The sequence below is a fragment of the Ambystoma mexicanum genome, chromosome 1p (genome assembly GCF_040938575.1).
Source record: "Ambystoma mexicanum isolate Mex_15411 chromosome 1p, UKY_AmexF1_1, whole genome shotgun sequence".
Classification (NCBI taxonomy): domain Eukaryota; kingdom Metazoa; phylum Chordata; class Amphibia; order Caudata; family Ambystomatidae; genus Ambystoma; species Ambystoma mexicanum.
This window is the reverse complement of record NC_090921.1, coordinates 804,993,948-805,010,638: the sequence shown is the minus strand read 5'-3', so window position 1 is coordinate 805,010,638 and position 16,691 is coordinate 804,993,948. Positions and strand designations below refer to the sequence as shown.

The following is a 16,691-nucleotide window of genomic DNA, read 5'->3' as shown; positions in this document are numbered from 1 at the left end:
AATGGGAATTATTCTAGCTTCATTTTCCCCATCATCAATGGAAGTATATAAGAACCAGCATACCAATCGATCTGATTTAAGAAATGTAATCTAGATTTGTCTTATGTATATTAAAGCTTTAAATAATGACTTGTGACATTTTCATTTATAAACGTGCATAGAAACCTTTGACTTTTATTAAAAAGCAAACCGTTTTTTGTGTCAAACAAGCAGACCTTAAAATATGCTTGCCTGAGGCCTGCAACATATGGTAAACTCTCTTCTGTCTACCAACCCTTCCACCCAAATAGCCTACATAAGAAGAAAGATCAAGTAATGGGCTAAACGATACCAGCAGCATGCAAGATGGCAAACCTCACAGAAGACAGCACAGTAATGTAAGATATATTAGATGATTTGACCAGGATCACTGTATCGTCTGCTGGCAAATCCAGGAAACAAACATGAATGCTGTCATTCCATAGTCTTGAATTTGTATACGTATTCACCTCTTGGACTAACGGTTTATGCCATCGTTGGAGGTGATTGCCTACACCCCATCTGAACAAACCAATTTCTAAACCTTCACCATACGGATGATATGTTAGTTTTTATAGAAACCCCTATCCTAGTACAGGTACTGTTACGCTTACCTGGTCTCTGCGGAGGCATTGGGGCACGGTTGCAGTCCTCCCTGAACTTGAATCACCCCCTTCAGGCCTCTCCCTCAGTAGAAAAGCTGTGAGCGGTGGTACATGGTGATACTGCTCGTGTGAATATTGGAAGATAAGCTCTCCGTCCTGCTACTTCTGGCAGGGGCACGTCGAATGGGATCTAGTTCCTTCACTGATCCCTGAAAAGGATTAGTCCAGTCCAGCTGCGACTATGCTTCTCCTTATGTTTGGTAAGTCTTTCTTGAGCGCTGGTGATGCTGTTCGTTCTGTTTAATGTCTTTATATGTTGGTCCTATTTATGCCTGCAATAATGTCTCTCTTCTGTTTTCTTCCCTTAGATGGAAATGCACCCTCAATGCAGCTGTAAGACGCGAGACGCGGCCGGATGGAAGATGGATGCTACCGCAATGTTTGACAGCAGGTAAGTGATGGTTTAAGGAAAAGCGCTAAGTATGGTGAAGCGCAACCTTAAACTGACTGTTTTTTCGATGTCTAACCTTGTCTTCTGTTTTCCCTTGCAGGCTCTGCTGTCAACGATGGAGCGTGTTGTGCTGCGGTGCCAAGATGAAGATTTCGGCGTTCCCGAAAGTGTAAAGATGAATACTTGGTTCGCCGAAGAGATGTACAGGTAAGAACAGCTTCCCCCAGTAGGTAAGTATGCTGGAAGGAAGCAGGATGTCCAGGAAGCAGGATTTTCAAAGGTAAGTCTGACCTCAGGCGACAGTGAGCGTTACGCTGCTTGCAAGTGCAGAATAACGCGAAGCGTCTGTCTTGAGGATCAGGGCAGCTTATATAGCTAAAATTGTGGGGACGCCCATTAGGGACGGCTTACCAGCCACACCCTGCCATTCCTAGAGAGTGAGCACGTGCAAAGGCAATCCATTAGCAGCCATACCCAAGAATACACTTGGGGCTGCTTAATGGATAGAATGTTCAAGGTTAATGCGCCTGAAGTGCTATGTCCATAATAAAAGCTTTTTGGTGTTAAATGGATGTTCTTGTTAACTTTTGTTCATGAGCCTGGCGCCAGGACAGTGTCCACCCAGGTCTCCTGTGCATGCGAACCCTACATGCCTGTGCCCCTGACTTCATGACCATGACAGGTACATTGCTGATAATAGCAGATGTTGTTCTGCAAAACCAAGTACATATGCAGGCTGGTTTATACATTTCAGACATAGGAAAGGCTGAGCCAGCCTTGCTGGAGTGTGATATTCTAATTTTGCATATGAACACATATCTCTGCAATGGCGGCTTCACACACTGAGATAACTTCTGAACTATTGTGGCACTCAATTTATCAATATGCATTTCACCATTGCCTATCACACACAAACAACATAATTAGCACAGGAAGGAAAGCATGCTACAGAGTTGTGCCATAAGGAACACACAAAGAATGTATACCACAGTGAACACAGAAAGCAAAACATGATGAATTGATCAAGGCAGAATGCACTTGTCAAAACAGAAAGGCAGTGGGTTTAGAGCCTCAGCAGCACCCCATAAAATATCCTGATGGTTGCTATTTAAGACTGTTGAACACTGGTATCTTTCTTTTTCAGATCAGCTAGTCTTGTGGGGCCCCCTCCAAGGTGTGGGACCTGGGCAAGTGCCCCTTTTGTCCTCCGATAAAAACATCTCTGATTCCATGAATCACTAAATGGCTTCCACTGATGCATTAAGTTCACCATGGAATACTCCATTCACATCATGGATACTACCATCTTGGTTGAAAGAAATGGACATCTAGAAACAGCTGTATACAAGAGATCCACTGACAGGAATAAATACCTGCACAGAGCAAGTGTCCAAGCAACACAAAATGGCCCTTTATTGACAGGAAGGCCATCTGATACCAACACATATGCTCCAACAAGTAGACAAGGGACACCCAACTTGCCACACTTTGCGAATCCTTCTTGAAAAAAAGTCACTCGGCCAGACAAATTGAAAGGGAATTTGACCATGCTTTGAAAATAACCGGAGAAAACCTGCTACAATACAAAGACAGAAGAGAGACAGAACGAACACCTTTGCTTGCCACCTACCATCCGGCACTAACCCAACTGTATAGGATTGTAAAGGAGCTACAGCCAATTTTCAGCAGGTATGATGAGCTCAAAGACATCTTCCAAGAAGATCCCCTAATTGCATACAAGCAACTAAAAAACCTAGTACAGTCTCTGACCAGGAGTACATTTCCAATAGATCAAGAACAAGGAAGACCTGGAAGGTACCCTTGCAACATCAGGAGATGTGCAACATGCCAACACATGTGCACCAGATCTGCCAAAACAACACCACAGAACCGAGCAATGCAGATACAAGGGACATACAACTGCAGATCATCCAATGTTGTATATCTCATCCAATGCAAAAAATGCTTTCAAAGCAATTATGTGGGTGAGACCTTGTGAGGTTGAGACTACTCGGTCCCGGGGGCCCTGCCAAACAGAGGCAATGAAAACCACAGAACATACAGTTCATCCAGACCCCGGAAACACATACGGGCCAGAAACCCCTAAACAACCCAGCGGAGTGTACAGCATGGGCACGGTGAGATGCCCAAACACTGCAGCCCGGCAGAAACGGTGAGTACAGGATACCACAGGAACATCCTCCTAGCGAAGGAACATGTAACTCACGGATCCCAAGAAAGGGACATCTACCATCTTCCATTGCCGGAGGCAACAACGGCTAGGGAATTATCTAAAACAAACTCGACACCGCAAAAATCAGGTAGAGAGCGTGCAGCACAACGGACTAGAAATCCCACAATACCCCGCAAAACCATGTGGTCGTCAAAACCCTGATAGTTGAAAAGCCACAGGTTACGTTTAAACCAAAGAAGAACAATGGCAACACCTACCGTATTCATGTAGTCGGAGACCAAAATCCTCTAGAGACACTGGGGCAGGAGAAGCCGGGCAGACCTGGGACAGAGCGGGTGGAAAAGGAGACTCAATGGGCCTTTGAAAGAAAGGGGGAGGGATTCAACCAGACACACTGGGAAGGGTTGGGAGAGCCAGCTGATTGGAGGGGAGGAGGGGCGAAATGTTTAAAATTCACGATCACAGAACCATGGGCGTTCTCTGTCTTCCCTGTGTCCACAGCTGGAGTACTGCGAGGAGTGGAGCGAGGACACTGGGCATGCTAGGACAGAGAGCACCCGACGTCTAAGAGGGCCTTACTCCTGTATCACCCGCAGAGCGGAACAACGAGCCTACAAACCTCTTGGTTTATTTTCTGTTGAGCGTTTTCCTAACACGGACTGACGTGTTTCTTGTACACCCTGAATAAAAGGAATTTTCATTTCAAACCCACATACCGTCTCCACCCTGCTGCTTTACTGACCTGCAAAGAGCTGGATAAAAGGATGAATATATATATATATATATATATATATATATATATATATATATATATATATATATATATATATATATATATACATACAAATATATATATATATATATATATACACCACCTCGAACCACAAAACAGAAACACCAGTGGGTTAACACTTCACCCAGGATGGGCATTCATTAAAGGATCAATCATTGATGGTTTCAAAAGGTGTCCTCTCAAATATCACACAAGGAAGGATGTGGGAGCTCAAGTACCTGAAGATGCTTAATCTAAAAGACGGCAGTGTTAACATTGATATTGGTTTTATGGCACGCTATGGCTAACTATAAGACAAGGTCCACCAATGCAATCACATCAGCAAAGTCAGAAGACTCCCCTTAAGTACCATGTCTCACCAACAGCTGTCAGCCACTACTGTTCAGGATCCCTAATGCATGAGGGGCACAGGACACTAACAATGGAAATCTTGGGCATCCAAGCTCAAATTTTTGGCAACCATTACCGAGCAGGAGACAAGCTGACATAACAGCAGACACTGCACCATTGGTCAATTTCTTCATTTGCCACACTGTATGCAAGCCAGGAAACCATTGTGTAGCTTCAGGTCTAGTGAGACTGCACCAGTTAAACCTTAAGTTCACATTTCTGTAGTGCCAAATTGTATACCAACCAGGAAACCTCAGTTGCTGTATTGTAATCACTAAAATGCTGTAACGCTACTTAGAGGCTGCAAAACACTTGTTTTAGACTGTGAGTAAAATGCATTACTGACCCTGCTATCCAATTATGTGTTATCAAACCTCTCAATTCAATACACCTTTTAGAAAAACATGAGTAATTTTAGAAAACTGGTAGGGTCCACCTAAAGACTGCTTGTGCTTACCTTTATGGTTACATATGAAAAGAATTTGGCTTTTTCTGCTTTTGTGCTGTTAAATGCAACTCTCAAAATGAGTACTGTTTACAAACCCGTATGTCGCCTGCTTCCAGGGGCTTTTTTGGCCTTTTAGATAAGACAGCAATTCCATGCCCACATTCCATTCATTCTGTTCCACCAGCCAATGCAGTGTTGAAATATTCTTTTTTAGAATGAGCTGTGCTGTAGCTTTCCTTTACACATCATTGGGACTTAGTAAGATAAAGTGTTGTTCCATCTCAGAAAAGAATGTTCAGTTAGTCCAATGAAAGGTATCAAAATCTGCAATGTGTGTGATGATTTTAAAACTGGACTAACTTGGCATTGAACCTTTCTTTAGATCCCGGAAACACAGTTGAAAAAGTAAAATATGCATTGCTAATGATGGGCCCTTTCAAGGACTACACTCCTGAAATGAACACCCATCACGCATGTAGCTGTTAGTAGGACATGCATACTTAGGTGCCAGGTGCACCTGACTCTTAGATATGCTGGGTGGTCAGTGCTCCTACTAGCCCTTGCAATTACAGCCAGGCCTTCCTCCTGCACATAGCTCCTCTTCGATAATCAGGAAAGCTGTTTACATAAAAGTTTGGATGAAGGCTGTGAGCAGCACTTTGCTTCTCACATGCTTTGATGAGCTATCTTTTTGAATATATACTTTGGAAAATCAAACCAAACCTGATTTTCCACAAGAAGGACAGATAATGCAGTGTGAACAGAAGGGGGTGGGTGAGAGATGAAGGGGACAGTTCTGTACCCGATTTACTTGTGACCAACATCCTTCCTCCCTTCATTTACCCCCAGCATTGTTACCCTTCTTTTCTAAAACTTCAATATTTTACTCTCTGTTCTCTCTTTTGAAATTGGTAGTGTTTCTACTCGCTATCTAATATACACTAAGGGCCTCATTACGTGTTTGGCAGTACATCAGCTGTACATGGGCCGATTTACTGCCAACATGGTTTACTGTTATTGACACTCTGTGGCAATTCTGAACTATAATATCAGGGTTATTCAGTAGAAGAACTATAAGGACACTGTAGCAATCTAAAATCGTGGTATTTCTCATGTTTTTTAAGAATGTATGTACGCAGATTTAGTTTAAAAAAATAGAGACTGATTATATTCCAGTTTGTACAAATCATAGGCCTAAACAAATGATAGTCATTTGCAATCAGCTCAGAGAATAGCTCTCACCCATTTTCTTGACAGACTATGGGCCTCATTACGAGGACGGCAGTAACCCACTGGCAGCACCAGCGGGTTGCTGCCATCCTTGTACCACCGAATCTGCCGCCTGACTTCCCAGTGTCACCGGCACATTACAAGTTCCGGTGGAGCGGGAAGTCAAGTGACAGATTTGATAAGTCCCCATTCCCGGATGCCACGGGAATGGATTCACAGAAGCACCGGCACTGTTGGTAATGGTGCTGGTGCTTCCGTGACAACTCTGCTTTCCTGGGTTGTTGCGCCCAGCAGTTCAGACAGCAGAGTGTAGTGTAACGATCCTGAAAAGGTGCCGGTACGGTGCGACCGGCACCCTTATTTCTGGACCGCCACACTTGTAATGAGGTCCATATATATGTTATTTAATTTCTTAAAAGGTGGAATTACTAATATCATGTGCCAGAAAACTGTGTGTGAGCTGAATCAGTCTCACATTGGGGCAACTATTGATCTGTGGCAGATCTGAGGCTCTTTCCCAGTCCCTGCCCCTGATCTCTCCTGTAGCAGGTGGCTGATCTCTTTCCTTAACCAGAACTTTACATTCCTTTTGCACCAACACTCTGTGTGTTAAACGCTTTGCCAAACAGCAAGGTGGTGGCTGATCTCTTTCCTCAGCAGGCTCTCTCCTATGGAACAGTTCCTCAAGACTTTCCTTTTCACCTCCTCTTTCCCTCCCTCCTCTGCTAAACCATCGCCTACAGCCTATGCTCTCCCAGCACTTTGCCTTCGCACCTACTGGCCTGAACCACCAGAGGCTTGCACTTACCTATTTATTGATGGTACACCACTCCACCTAGGCACTTACAGCTGCTCACTCCCTAGCACTTCCCACTTGATACACCTAGCACTTACCCCCTAGTTCCCACCCCTTCTCTCTCTCTGCACTTGCACGTTCTGAATTCTCACAAGGCCTTGTAGGTCCGCCTCTATCAAACAGTTTTATATCTAATTGTACTCCCATGGTCCCTCTCTCTTGCCCTGTGGGTGCATTAAAACACAATTTACTTGTTGTATAAGCGCCTTACACAATGCACAATAAATAAAATAAATAAATTAAATAATCCCAGGGAGCTCAATGCTGCCTGGCGTCCTACTAGACCTCTGGCAGCATTGATCCCTCCAAAATGCAAACATCCATGAAATATATGTGCAGCTTTAAGAGAAAGGAACTTGTAATTGAAACTGTATGGTTTTAATATTTCTTATAACTGTCTTGTAAGTAAGGGGCATATTATAATTTCCTACGTTTTAAATATAAGTCTTTTTGATGCTTCTTGGTGGAGCATTTTATACATTTTACAATGTAAATACATCTCAAATCATACACATTTTGGGGATTTTAGTACATGTCAAATCACTCTAACCAGTAGCAGTGCATAGCCATTCCCATTGGAAAGTTGTAGGTGTTGCAATCTAAGACCAGCGATCAATCACAATAGGGCTATATTTTCATAAGCAATACAGAACATGTATCAAATCCCATCATTCTTTTAGTCTTACTTGTGATAAAAACCTTGGCTCTGTTGCTTAGACGAGGCTCTCCAAAGGGGTTGGTTGCACAGTAATACACCCCTGAAACAGATTGCACAGTGTTGTTAATGACCCAAGAATAGACATGGAATAATATACTGGAGTATTCTCGAGCTGCTGCGGTTGGTGGATTATTGATGCTTTGGTGAAGGAAAATCAAGCTTCCATCCTCCTTCTCTTTGTACCAGAAAATGTTGGTTGGTGATTTGGTGAAGCTGCAGTTCAGCACAGCAGCACCGCCAACCTCAGTGATAACCTTATCGGGCATAAGAGTGACAACTTGATCATTGGCATTCATAACTGTGGAAAGAGAAAGAAATTGAGGTCAGCTGTGACATTAAGAACTTGTGCAATATTTTACATACTTCAAAAAAGCCAACCTCTTTCACAAACACTGATATGTAATCCAGTAGCAAGGCTTGGCTTACCAAACATTGAATACAAACCCAAATCCATTTGCAGGATCTTGACAATGAGTATGTATGAGAAACAAATATACATGATGAGTGTCAATGGGCATAATTTACACAATGTGGTTTATTCTCTAGACCCACATTAAGTTAGTGGGTCAAGTATAAGCATTGTTAAGGTCGCTGGAGAAGAAAACAGGGCCTGCATTCGTGAAAATTCAGATCGTTTATATGAGGATGGGGGAACATGTCTATACCCGAATTAGGACCTTAATGAATAGGGTAAAGATGGAGAGCAACTTTGGGTCATAACTCAAGAACTGTTATAAAAAGAGAGTTCTACTTGTTGTGGTCTTTTTTACTTGTATTGCACAGTGAAAATATAATTAGTAATAGGAAGCCTACATTGCCACTGTGCACAGCACAAATGGTATACGTTCTTGACACAGTATTACTGGTCATTGCCTATCACGGATATACTCATTTCATCAGCTCCAGAATGGTAAAAGGTGGAGGCCTCCCTGCCCTTATTTGAACCTATGACCAATGGGATGCTCAAATATGTCTGCAGAAGGTCTATTGAGCCACCAAGGTCTGCTGCCGAAGCATAATAGGAAGGAACAATATTAACTACTTTCCTATTACTATATGATAAAACAGGTTAGTGGATCAATGGACCCACTCAAGATATCTCTGTACAGTTTGGTAAATCAAATGTGGGCATGCAGGAATCAGCCTTTCTCAAGCCCCGGAATTTCCTCGAACTTCTTTGAAGAAAGTTTGAGGAGCCTGCAAACCATTTTGGGAAATGTTGTCAATGATTTATCAAAAAAGCATGGCACTACTTAGAGAACTGTTGGCTAGCTGGCTCCATGCATTGCTCTTTTGATCTCCAGCATGCACACTGTTCTATGCTGGAAATCCTTAAAAGAAAGGTTAACCCAAGTGTTACGTTTGAACAGAGGCGTATACAGGGTAGGGCCTGAGCGGGCAAGTCTCGCACAAAATCTGTAAATGCCCACTCAGCAGCACAGAATTGAGAACATTAGCCTGCGCCGTATCGAGACAGAATTGTGAATGTTATCATATGCCACACTTAGATGGAACTTGAATGTTAGCATGTGCCACACTTAGAATTGAGAACATTAGCCTGCGCCGTATCGAGACAGAATTGTGAATGTTAGCATATGCCACACTTAGATGGAACTTGAATGTTAGCATGTGCCACACTTAGAATTGAGAACATTAGCCTGCGCCGTATCTAGACAGAATTGTGAATGTTAGCATATGCCACACTTAGATGGAACTTGAATGTTAGCATATGCCACACTTAGAATTCAGTACGTCAGCCTGCGCCATATCTAGACAGGCTTGTGAATGCTAACGTGTGCCACACTTAGACGGATTTCCTAACTTCGCCCTGCGTCGCATCTAGATAATATTGTGAACGTTAGCGAGTGCCACACCTAGATGGAATTATGAAGATTACCAAGCACAACACTTAAAGGGAAATGAGAATGTTAGCCTGTCCCACACTTAGATAGAATTATGAACATTGGCCTGTGCAGTATCTGGATAATATTGTGAAGATTGGTGAGTGCCACACTCAGACTGAATTGAGTAGGTCAGCGGGTGCTACACTTAGACAGAACTGTGAATGCTTGCATGTTAAATGTCACATAACCCTCTAACCAATATAAATTCAAACTCTCTGCACACTTAAAAAACTCACACAACCATCTCTCGCACAACAAGCTGCACGCACTTCACCACACTGCAACAACACATAAGTCACACCAACAGCACACGCGGACTGACACCGATCCAATACTCGCACCAAAGCTCAGCACCCGGTGTCTACCGAGTTGAAGCTGCCAACAGTACACCACTCCTCTCACTATCCCACTCCCTCTTCACCTTACTAACCCATCCCACCTTCTCATTTACAGATCCTCCAGAGCGCCTGGGGACCAATTCCGTGGGTGACGGTGCGCTATATAAGTACCATTAACATAACATAACATAACATAACAGAGCATCCATCGCTTTATGGCTGTGAACTGCACTTGTTTTTGTCTGCCATCTTGTGATAACATAATCTCAGCTGCCATCTAGCTATTGGCAAATGCCTTGGCGGCAGTAAACGTGAACACCCGCCCCTACTCGTGACGTACAAGGCTGCAGCCCTGGTTGCTGGAGCAACACGTACCCACTATTCACTTAAGCAATCATGTGTCTCCACGCAAATGCGGTAGACACTCACTCAAGCAATTCATAACAGCCTTCATTATCTTTGTTCCATCACAAAAACATTTTTCAGTTATATTATTCTTTTGGGAATAATTAATGTAGTCGAGACAGTAATAAAACTTTAGAATTTTCGATTTAAATGTAATTGTAGAAACACATTGCATATTATAAAAAGCGGTACAGGCAGAACAGTAAAATAAACCATATCACCTAAAACAGAAGTCCAACCAGAGGAATACTTGTATGTATTAGCAGCAAAGTTACAGGATCTGTCTCCTTTTCTGTAAGGTTCACCGTGACCTTTGCGGTGCAACAATCGGCGGCATTTTCAGGTGGCATCCAAACATAGTGAATGGCAAAGTTTGGTGGATAGAACTTTTTCGATCTTCAGACCAGCAACATTGACTTGAAGTTCAGATATTTTGTTGTGAGCCAGATGACCATGGCTACATCTTCATCTCATAAACCTATCAGCGCATTGCTCTTGATATTGATGGCCATTGATGGACACCAGGCTCGGACTGGCCTATAGGGCAATAGGCCCATGGCCGATCCAAAAAACGCAACATGCTGGCATAGGCCAGTTTTTTGGTGAAAGTGGGACACTTTTTTGGCCAATGTGGGCCAGTTTGATGAGTTACTTCACTATGGGGCTAGTAGTTTTGACCAGTGTTGCTGAATACATATTCTTTAAAATTTACAATTTGCATCACAATTTGAAACACTTGTGTATAGGTTAGTTATAAATGCCATATCATATCATCACATTTTATCAAACACCTCCCCGTTGGGTACTTTCAAACAGTGTCACAAAAGCAATGAATTTCCATTTGTAACTGCAGGCCGCTTTTTCGTTGGTGCCCGAGACAATGTTATGCCCCAGCCGACCCTGATGGGCACACCAGTGGTGCTGCATCTTGCCATATAATGGTAACCGTCTGCCCATATAGGAAAATATAGCCTCAATTACTGGTTGTGATTCCCATCAGGCAGAACATATGTACTGTGACTTGTGCAAGTCTAAGAACATTACCTGTTGCTGGAGAAAGAGCAATGTAGTATTCAGGACTTGTGTGTGTATATATATATATATATGCATGCCAACATTATCTCTTCTATTCTGGAGATACAAGTCCAGTCCTGGTTTAAATTTAGCATTCTTAGACTTATAATCCTGGGTTTATAATGGTGAAATGTAACACTTACTCTGCATCTTCGCACTGCCCCCCCAAACATTTTTAAATATTTAATCTATCCTCAGGTGATTTTATTTCAGTCTACAAACGTATGTTTGTGTAACAATTGCATGCTGCTATTGGATAACGAGATTTTATTGGACGCAGTAGTTGAGTTTCATATTTTCATCAGAAATGTTGCAGTTACAGTTTCTTTTATGAATGTAGAAATAATTTCTGAGCTTGGTTTACACTGGCATTTAGTAAACGCTTGCTAATAGTGGAGGAGGATGAACATTACACTCACACAACCTTCGCTGCTTCCATGATCGCACAGTTGACTGATGTGAATTGACCTCTCCTTCTTACAATGCTGAATGTAAAGGCAGTGCATGGAAACATACTCTATTGTTTTCTAAAACAAAGAATGCCTTTTTATTGTTGACCGAGTTGCAACATTTTATGTGTATTACCTAATGCTCCAACACGCACAGCATCCCTAACTCGTATTCTTATGTGTATGTCTTTTAGATGTGTATTTACTCTGGTATTGAGTTTTCTTACAATTGGTCCTCTTGTTTGATGATTCCTATTATTGATTCGACTTTGACTTTTTGCATTGTTTAGAATGTGCTACTGATATACATTTGCTATTTGCGCATTTGAATCATCTCCGAGCTTCTGTGGGCTTCCCCGGTTGAGTGATCCCCTTCATTCACCTAGGGATACCCCCCAGTCACTCTTGGGTTTTGCATTTGTTATTTACTAAGATTGATCTATTTCTTGCCGATATTCTCTTGAGGTTTACAATTGGCATTAGCACTTTACCACAGTATGCACTTTATTTCTTAAATTGTATGATACAACTTTATGCATTGCACAAGTTTTGTAGGCTATTTAATCCTGTTTTTTAACATATTGAAATAAATTCAAAAGAAATTTAATAAACATGTTACTTTTTATTATGTATTGATTGATGTATGGTGGTCTGTTTTATGACCAGCAGTACACTGTCCATCTCCTCAATGGTAGGACTATGCCTTTAAAGTGAATATATATATTTCCCGCTGACTTGACTCCTGTTTGTAATAATTACCTAATGCTCCAATGCATGCTCCCGGCCGCCTTGCAAGGAATCCCAACTTACAATTGGTAATTCACCCTGCACCGCCCCGGAACAGAAGACCAACCCTGCTTCCTTTTTATTATTTGTATACTTTGATTTGAAGAAATGAAAGCAGCAATTGTGCTTGCGACTATGACAAAGGAGCAATACTTTGGACTCTTGCAGTGGTTAGCCCGCTGTCTCACTGGCATGTTTGCACTTCCAGTGAATGTTTCTGCATGTTGCTCTGAAGCATGGGCACCCCTCAGCCCCCGGTAGGCTTCCACAATCTCAAGCAATGCAATAGGCAAGGTTGCTCCCACAACAATATGTTTAGCTCTTTTCATCCTTATGTGAATACAAAAAATGATAAGTGGTATTTCAAAGGCTGCAAGGGGTCTATTAGTCTATGTGATCATGCTTAAGGAGCGGACTTTCAATTTCTGGCATGTAATGCACAAAACAGCGTATCACATATCAACCGGAGACTATGAATGGCGATATCGTGTTGATGGTGCAAACGACGACGATGCATGTGCTATGAGCAGAAAGATACATTTATGTTCCATGTTTGGAGCAGAAGTTCATCTTATGTTTTCTCAAATCATACATGACCAAAATACAGGATAGAGTCCAGAATTGACTGACACCATGAACCTATCATAACATCACAGGTGCTTCCAACTGCTGTAAATCATGTGGAATGAATTTGTGGCTACCCGGTGTAACAAATGGTCCTCTAAGAATATCATATGGTCCTCCTATCAACCATAGAAATGCACACCGTCTATTTGATCACAGAAATGCTTGTATTGACTGAATTGCCATACTATTGTGTGGGGCAACAAATTGAAGCACGGACACAACAAATGGAGGGAATGCACACCTTCTTGTGCAATAGTTAATGTACGTTCAAATAGTAAAGTTACTCTGTTTAAAGGTGCAGGGGAGAAAAAGCAGCTTTAACAAAAAAAGTCGCCAAACTAATTGCAAGGAATAAAGTGTCCTCAATTGATGGACACTCCCATCCCCTGCACACCTTCTCTACTGGTGATTAACCAGTCAAAATGTATATAATTGGTAGTAAGTTATGTTTGTTGGACACAGTCATCCAAAAGATTGTATATTTCCAGTGAGACAATACATTCAATACATTTTAAAAAGTGCTGAATTTAATCAACCTTTCTTTGTACACAGTGTGAATTTAACATACAAAACAGTTGGACAAAATAAATCTATAAAAAGAGCTCAGAGCGTTTCGGGAGTACCTATCCCTTCATCTGGAGTAAAAACCCATAGTCCAATCATATGTTCAATATTCAATCCCCTATTACACCTAAAAAACTAATTAAAGACTGGTATCAGACTCTGATGATTCAGTAAATGTTTTGCATAGTCATCGCAGAATTGGCACCACGCCATCTTAGAAATCAGAAAACAAGTAAACATTTCACCTTAGTTGAAGTAATGTTTCCAAACAATGTGGTACGGGATGTGTTTCATGGACTGAATTTAGGTGTGGATTAGTAAGCAAAATTACAGGGTCTGTCAAATAAAATGCCATATGTATATAAAGATGTTCTTTCTAATGAAGAAAATTGAAGAGGCTATAAAATCATACGTATTAATGATCAAGAAAGAGTGCCTAACTCCGTGATACTGAGCAAATGCAGGTGGTATTCCAATAGCAGTTTACGTTACTACTGTGCTGTTAAGATGATTAGAAATACGCAGTGTCGATTTTCCAAACAGTCTAAGAAACATAAAGAAATGTGTGCAGAATGACCACTAGCCAATATAACTTATGTGCATTCCATTATTCCATTCTATTTATGTAGGAGGCAGTCAAATAGCCTACCTCTCGTTGGTTGATGATGTATTCAACCGAAGTTCCAAATCCAGCTGTAGTAGTTAACGTGACGCCATTGCACTGTGAGTCTAGATGTAACACACTCAGGATAGATCTGAAGAGCATAGAAAATATTTATGATGTGGAGTCTGCCTTGTGGGCATCTGTTGTCATTTCAAAATCTGGAAATAAAGGGTCTAGTCTTACCTGCTTACAAAGCATGTGCGTTTCTGATGGAGTATCAATTTTAAATAGTTCTTGGCTTATGTTCTGCGAGAAAAGTAAATGGGTAGCTAAAGTAGCGTCCTTTAAGGCGTTCCCTCAAGCACTAAAGCACTAAAAAATATAAATCCATGAATTTACTGCCCTCATCAGAGGAAGCGCTTAGCTACGGGATGTCAGCCAGGCTGTTGGACCGTATCGATTCAATCATATTGCTAGTAATGTTTTGTAGGTGCATTTCATCACAAATTGTGAATTTCACCGCCTTAATTGCATCTGTCACCAAATGGTACAACATACAGTAACCATATGTAAGAATTGAAACAGAACTGCATTCTTATGTCATTAGTAACAAATATTTGGAGTACAATGTATTCTACAGAATACATCAAAAAATACACTCATATGCTTACATTGGCCATGGTTACACGCGCATAATTTAACAATTATGGAACAATTTAGTGTTGGATGCTTTATCCAGTGCTGACATCTCGCTTAATCTTCTACTAATGAATCCAACTAAAGCTAGACAAAAACTTTACCAGGCAGATTGGATTCAAACTCGCTGCCAATGCTTAAATTATGTGGACAGTGATTTCTTAGTGCGGCCCCATAAAAAACTACGCACTATGGAGCCGTACTTAGTAAAATGTCCATCTAATTATATTAGATCCCAATTGCTGCGCATTCGATTGAATCTGTGTGCTACCAGACAGATCTTAGGAAGAAGAAGAATCATTTCTAAAGACAAAATATATTGTCGGTATTGTAAAGATGTTGAACAGGTTGAAACATTTCGGCATATGGTTGTGGATTGTCAAGCTTTAAGGGTAATTCGGAAACAATTGTTTAAGATGTGCAGTCCTTTTGTTCTGACTCCATCCAGTGAGGAAATTTGGGCTCATCTTGTGTCTAATGCTAAAATTTCTATTCAAATTGCACTACTCCAATTTGTCAGTGCAGTTATTCCCACTTGTATATTGTGAGCTATAAAGCTTTGGGGATTAGCTTCCATTGTGCAACTGTTTTTGGTATTGTGTTTTGAAATATTCATTGATGAATTTTTCTTTTAGATTCAAAGTTTTAATTGTCTTTCAAATTTTTAGTGTTAAAACTGCTGAATGATTTTTTGTAATCATTTTTGTAATGTGAATAATCTTTGTAAATAATTTTGTAAGGTTGATATTTTTCAGCCAACCAAATTAAAAAAATAAAAAATAAATAAAAAATAATTATTTAACAGTTTAAAAACATATTATATGTACAATGCTTTAGTGCATCTCAATATCTGACAATCAATTAACAATTTGTGATTTGCAGAAAATGGGCCAAATTCCCAGAGATGAGTATCCTTTTAAGATAACCATAGCAAATCCACCAATGATGTGTGGATACCCCTATGTCATTCAATTGAAGATATTTGGAGTACCATATGTTCTATAGATTAAGCCAAAAAATACCCACATGTCCTTACATTATCCATGAGTACATACACATTATTAAACAGTAAACAAAGGAAAATATTCCATTTACGATGCTTCAGTGTATCTCAATACATGACAAACAATTAGAAATGTCCTTTTACATGACAATAGAAAATCCACCAATAATGTGTTAATACCCCAGTGTCACTCAATTAAAGATAGGTTTATGGTGTCAATCAATTCTGTATGGTTTTCCAGGGTATAGTCAAAGATATGGTGTCAGAGAAAAATTTTCATTGCGTCCTGTCGGAGCCAAGGAGTCTAATCTGTGAATCCAAAACCTTTCTCTTTTGGCTAAAAGGGTATTCGTGTCTCCTCCCCTAGAGGGAGTTTTTACAGTTTTCAAAAATACATACCTCAACTCTGCTACAGAGTGTCACATTTCTGTGAAGTGTCTGGTCACAGGGGATTTCTGGTTATTTGTTCTGATGTTAGATTTATGTTCTGTTAGCCTTTCCTTTCCGCGTGGTCTGGCCAACATCAAATTTTCCACAT

General features: G+C 41.0%; 1 protein-coding gene across 1 annotated transcript in view; it reads right to left on the bottom strand.

Moving 5' to 3' along the window:
- The window catches only part of LOC138581114 (uncharacterized), a 175,490-nt gene that overhangs the window by 94,148 nt on the left and 64,651 nt on the right, over nt 1-16,691 (bottom strand). The window contains exon 2 of the mRNA XM_069652201.1: nt 7,672-8,001. Within this exon, the coding sequence (XP_069508302.1) occupies nt 7,672-8,001 (330 nt within the window). The remainder of the gene's footprint in view (nt 1-7,671; nt 8,002-16,691) is intronic.